The sequence below is a fragment of the Vipera berus genome, assembly GCF_964194415.1.
Source record: "Vipera berus genome assembly, chromosome: 1".
NCBI classification, from domain to species: Eukaryota; Metazoa; Chordata; class Lepidosauria; order Squamata; family Viperidae; genus Vipera; species Vipera berus.
Genome location: NC_138202.1, coordinates 5,970,370 through 5,976,369, shown reverse-complemented (window position 1 = coordinate 5,976,369; position 6,000 = coordinate 5,970,370). Strand labels below are relative to the sequence as shown.

Below are 6,000 nucleotides of genomic sequence, written 5' to 3'. Positions count from 1 at the left end.
TTTGCCCCAATTTAATAGCAGGTTTGTGACAAGCAATGGGAGGTTCCCTTCAACCTATGCTCTGATCCGTTTAATATGCTAACCGACAATGAAAATGCTACCAAAAATTATAATATAATATTATATAATATTATATTATAAAATTATAATATATAATATTATATAATATATAATATATATATATGAGCAAGTTCCTCTATTTTAGCTTTCAGGGGCTTGGGAAGGGGGAACGGAGACAGAAGTTTTTTTTCCAAAAGGTTATTTATTTAAATAAAAACCCACCCAAATCACACAAGGTTTTGGGGGTTTTTTTGTTTTTTGTTTTCCGAAGGGGCAAGACAAAAAAAACAGAACAAAACTCCAAAAAAAAACAACCCGGAAATGAGAAGTGCTTTTACAGAATCACCGTCCGCTGCCGTAACCTGGGAAGAGCTGATTTAGAAGATCTTGCAGTGGCTGGTTGACTTCCATCGTATAGTTTTTGCCGAGATCGTAGCGGCAGGCTGGGCAGCTGTACACTTTGGCTCGAAAAGATCGATCCAGGCAATCCTGGGGGGTGGGGGAGAAACAGAGAAAAGCTAATGGGACGTCTGCTTAAACAACAACTTTGATCAACCTAATTCTTCCTGGAGAAGATTTGGTCCAAAGCAGATTAAAAATGGTAAATCCAGTGGAACAAATCTCTTTAAAATTTTAATTGTGGAGGATCTGCATAAACTGAAGAAGCCGGGATGGAAAAGAGCAGGATTAGGATTCAAGTACTGCTCTGCAAAACGTTATGTATGTATGTATGTATGTATGTATGTATTTATTAATAAAAGCATAAAAATAGATATCGGGTAGAAAGTAAAAATTATATGTTTTGGGCGGAAGAGGTATAATCTAAACCTTTTTGTTGTTATGTTTGAATTCCAATACTTTCCATAACGATTTCTAATTTGGGTGTAAAATTAGTTCCATGTACAGGTAGTCCTCAGCTTACCACCATCATCGGGATGGGAACTTCCGTTGTTAAGTGAGGCAGCTGCTAGATGGGTTGGATCCCATTTTTTACAACCTGTTTTGCTCCAGTTGTAAAGTGAATCTTGCTTTCCCCATTGCCGTTGGGACCTCCTGCCTCTCACGTCTGATTGGTTTCCCAGTCGCTCTTCTTCTCATACCCCCAAATCCTCCATACATTCCATTATAGTCATTAAGCGGAACCACCACAGTCATTAAGTGAACATGGCTTCCCCCGTTGCCTTTGCTTCTTGCAAGCCCCCCCCCCCCCGGGAAGGCCGCAAAGGGCAATCATTTCATCCCAGGATCCTCTGAGTGTCGCAAATGCCGTTGCCACGCGCTCAAGATTTTGATCGCTTGACCCTGGGGACGCTGCAACGGTCCCGAGAGTGAGGACCTGTCACAATTTGAGGACTACCTGTAAAACGCGTTCAGGTTTATTCTAGCAAAACCAACCAGAACAAGAGTGTGTGTGTGTGTGTGTCTGGTGCGCGGTTGGGATTCACTGCTTGTAAGTAAGTAAAGGGATGAACGGAGCACGGGTTCAAGTTCTCTCAGGCATACCCTCAACTTAGTTGGCCTGTAGTAGCCGTTCTTCAGGGGACCCTGAAGCCAACGAGGAGCAGAGAGACAAGAAGTGTTAGCAGCCCCTCGGCCAAGCTCTCCTGCAACTCTCCTTTCAGTGAGACATGTTCATGACCGTTGATGGTGCTCAGCCATCCCAAAATAAACAGCCGTAAACCAAACCCCTGGACAACTGGTCTTTCAGCTTTATTCAGCTACTACAGTAATTTAATTCCTTAAATAAATCAAAACGGGAATAAGTAGTAGAGCTGGAGTACTTTGTGAAATGGTTCCTTTAAGCCTTTTTTATTACTTCCTGGAACACAGCTAGAACTATAAAGGGGCCCTCTCTCTCTCCTTTCCATTTTAACCCACTCAAAATCTTCCTAATCTTGAGTTCTGGTAACCAGGTACGGGATGTAAGCAATAAAATACTAGTAGTCAAAGCCAGTCGTGGTGAAGGCAGCAGCCTAGAAATTGGGGGACAGTGAATTCTAGTCTCACCCTAGGCCAGGGGTAGGCAACCTTGGCCCTTTTATGACTCGTGGACTTCAACTCCCAGAATTCCTGAGCCAGCCACGCTGAGGGGAAAGGGAGAGGTTTCCAAGCTGAACCCTGGCTGGCTTAGGAATTCTGGGACTTAAAAGTCCACAAGTCGTAAGAGCGCCCAGGTTCTCCACCCCTGCGTATAGACCAACTCTACATCCAGTGGAACTACTGGTTTGTACCTTTAGAGAAGGGGGTCTTCAAACTTGGCTCTTTTATGACTCGTGGACTTCAACTCCCAGAATTCCTGAGCCAGCCACACTGAGAGGAAAGGGAGAGGTTTCCAAGCTGCGCCACGCTAGCTCAGGAATTCTGGGAGTTGAAGTCCACAACTCATCAAAGAGCCCAGGTGGCCTAACCCTGCCCTAGGCACAAACGCCATCTGAGCTGGTCACTTTCTCTCAGCCTGAGGAAGCAGGCAATGGCAATGGCAAACCACTTCTGAACTCTTTTCAAGAAAACTGCAAGAGCTAGTCCAAGGCCAAATTTAATCTAAACATCTGGCTGATTACGTGACCGCCATATATATATTTAAAAAAAGCTACAATAGCCATCTCTGGGGAGACAGCGTAGCTAAACTGAGGGGCGGCAAGCACTCTCTCAAACCTATATTGATGAGATGTTTGACAGTGGGAACAATCAATCCAATAAGGTAATTAATTAATCTAATAATCTAACAAGGAACGATTGCTGGAATTGGGGATGTCTAATTTAATGAAGAGAAGGACGAGGGGGGACATGATAGCAGTCTTCTAGTATCTCAGGGGCTGCCCCAAAGAAGAGGGAGTCAAGCTATTCTCCAAAGCACCTGAAGGCAGGACAAGAAGCAACGGATGGAAACTAATCAAGGAGAGAAGCAACCTGGAACTAAGGAGAAACTTCCTGACAGAATAATTAACCAGTGGAACAACCTGCCTCCAGGAGCCATGAATGCTCCAACACTGGAAGTTTTTAAGAAGAGACTGGACAGCCATTTGCCTGAAATGGTATAGGGTTTCCTGCCTGAGCAGGGGGTTGGACTAGATGACCTCCAAGGTCCCTTCCAACATTATTATTATTATTATTATTATTATTATTATTATTATTATTATTATTATTATTATTATTATTATTTTTAAAGAAAAGAATAGGGGTGGCCCTAATCAACATAAAGGTAAAGGTAAAGGTTCCCCCGCACATGCGTGCTAGTCGTTTCCGACTCTAGGGGCCGGTGCTCATCTCCGTTTCAAAGCCGAAGAGCCAGCGCTTGTCCCAGGACGTCTCCGTGGTCATGTGGCCGGCATGACTAGACGCCAAAGGCGCACGGAACGCTGTTACCTTCCCACCGTAGTGGTCCCTATTTTTCTACTTGCATTTTTACGTGCTTTCGAACTGCTAGGTTGGCAGAAGCTGGGACGAGTAACAGGCGCTCACTCTGTTACGCGGCACTCGGGATTCGACCCGCCAAACTGCCGACCTTCCGATCGACAAGCTCAGCGTCCTAACCCACTGAGCCATCAACATGGATAGGTGTAATCTGGTCAGGGAGAAAAGCTTTTCTTTCCAACACCACCAGAAATGCCCTAGTGACTTTGCTTCTCCTATATCAGGGGTTGTCTTCCAACTTCGCCCTTTGACTACTCGTGGACTGGTGTTGAAGTCCACAAGTCATAAAAAGAGCCGAGGTTGCCCACCCCCTGCCCCAGGCGATCGAAGCCAAAGTGCTCCACGAATTCGGTTGACTCCTCCTTCACCCCCAATTTAGTGCTGACCGTTGGTGGATAAAGATTCTTGTGTAAAGGCTTGAGCAATGTATGGTTTTAACTGGAACTCGATGTGTGGTCACAATACTTCACACTTGACACTTCCTCTCTCATGAAGACACCAGAGGGCAGGCACATGTGCCTCCGATGGAAAAAGAACTGTGAAGGGCAGCTTTACTGTGCAGTGGAAAAGACTAGCAAACTCAACGGGGGAAGCCAGATTTGATTAACAACCCCGGGGGGGGGGGGGGAGGGAAAGAGGGAGATGATAAAATCGGTGCGACTCACTTAACGGCCACATCCCTCAGTGAGGAAAGTTGTGGGGGGAATTGTAAGTTGAGGACTGCCTGTCCTTTCCATCATCGCCCCCACCCCACTGCTGCCCTGCCTACCCGAAGCTGCTTAAGCAAAAAAAAAAAAAAAAAAAAAAAAACCTGGACCCCCTTTGCAGAACAAAACGTGAAGGACGGCAACTCGCTCACCTTACATACGTTGTGCTGGCACACCGTGGTGATTGGTCGGAAAACCACCTCTTGACAGCAAATGCACAGGAAAGTTTCCTCCACTTTGCTCAGGAATTTCTGCCAGGAGAGAGAAGGAAGGCCATTAAGAGTGCTCTCCTCAACTTCCTCCTGCCTTATCCATGGCTGGAGGTGGGGGCAGCGTGCGGTGCCAGTCGCCGGGAAGGCGGCCTTAGCTTCGGCTGAAGAACGCAGCACCTTATCCCTGAGGCAGGAACTGTTGGGTTCAGCCTCCCGGCCCTGGAGAAGCCGGCCTTTCACGTTCACCTCCATGACTGCAGAGAGAACTGCGCTGGCCGCACGGTGTAGTGTCGTCTTACGGCCATTGATTTAGGGGCCGTTCAAAGTTACGACGACACTGAAAACCGATGACTTGGTCCTCGCGCTTACAACCGGTCACAGGATTAAAATTCAGGCATTTGGGCAACCAGCCTGGAAGGTGGTCCTCAACTTAGGACCACAATTAAGCCCCAAATTTGTGTTGCTTAAGAGTACAGAGAAGAGCAGCAAAGATGATCAGGGGATTAGGAGGCTAAAACATATAAGAAACGGTTGCTGGAATTGGGTATGTCTTAGTCTAATGAAGAGAAGGACGAGGGGGGACATGATAGCAGTCTTCCAGTATCTCAGGGGCTGCCCCAAAGAAGAGGGAGTCAAGCTGTTCCCCAAAGCACCTGAAAGAAGGACAAGAAGCAACGGATGGAAACTAGTCAAGGAGAGAAGCAACCTAGAACTAAGGAGAAATTTCCTGACAGTGAGAACAATTCACCAGTGGAACTACCTGCCTCCAGAAGCTGTGAATGCTCCAACACTGGACGTTTTTACAAAGAGACTGCACAGCCATTTGTCTGAAATGGTGTAGGGTATCCTGCCTGAGCAGGGGGTTGGACTAGATGACCTCCAAGGTCCCTTCCAACATTATTGTTGTTGTTGTGAGTTTTACCCCATTTTACAATCTTTCTTGCCGTAGTTGTGAAGTGAATCGCTGCAGTTGTTAAATTAGTCCCACGGTTGTTAAGTGAATCTGGCTCCCCCCCATCCACGTTGCTCGTCAGGAGGACACAAAAGGGGACACACACACACAGACACCCCGGGAGACTGCAACCGTCATAAATATGTGCCAATGACCCAAGTGTCTGAATTTGGATCATGTGACCGTGAGGATGCTACAAGTCATTAAGCGTGAAAAATGGTCGTAAGTCACATTTTTCCCCCCAGCGCCGTAGTTAACTTCGAACAGCAACTAAACCAACGGTTGTAAATCAAGGACCGCCTGTGCTGATGCAGCCGGAGGATCCGTTCCAGAGACTTTGGGCACTTAAGGGTTTGAGTGAGTTGGAGCGGAGAGCACAAACAGCTCTTTCAACATGGCAGAAAAGGACAAGAGGAGGCAAGCAAGCAGAGCCATCTCAGTGAAGCAAAAGAGCAGCCTGAACTAAAAACGTGGCATTTTTTTTTCCTGGGGGGGGGGGGGAGAGAAATGTCCTTGCTGCTCTGTAAGTTTGTCTGTTTTCATGCGGACGTTCATTACCCAACTAGATAACAACGTCAGTGTTAGAAGGAGTGGGGTTTAGGAACTGAAAGAATTGGAGGACTTGAGGGGGACCTTGGTGCTCTCTGAGCTTAGC

At 46.6% G+C, this 6,000-nt stretch overlaps 1 protein-coding gene across 1 annotated transcript in view; it reads right to left on the bottom strand.

Moving 5' to 3' along the window:
- Positions 1 to 272: 272 nt before the first annotated feature.
- UHRF1 (ubiquitin like with PHD and ring finger domains 1) overlaps positions 273 to 6,000 on the bottom strand; it is a 45,290-nt gene continuing 39,562 nt past the window's right edge. The window contains exons 16-17 of the mRNA XM_081321028.1: positions 4,334 to 4,432; positions 273 to 549 (exon numbers count right to left, since the gene is read on the bottom strand). Coding sequence (XP_081177154.1) covers positions 403 to 549; positions 4,334 to 4,432 — 246 coding nt within the window. The 3' untranslated portion in view covers positions 273 to 402. The remainder of the gene's footprint in view (positions 550 to 4,333; positions 4,433 to 6,000) is intronic.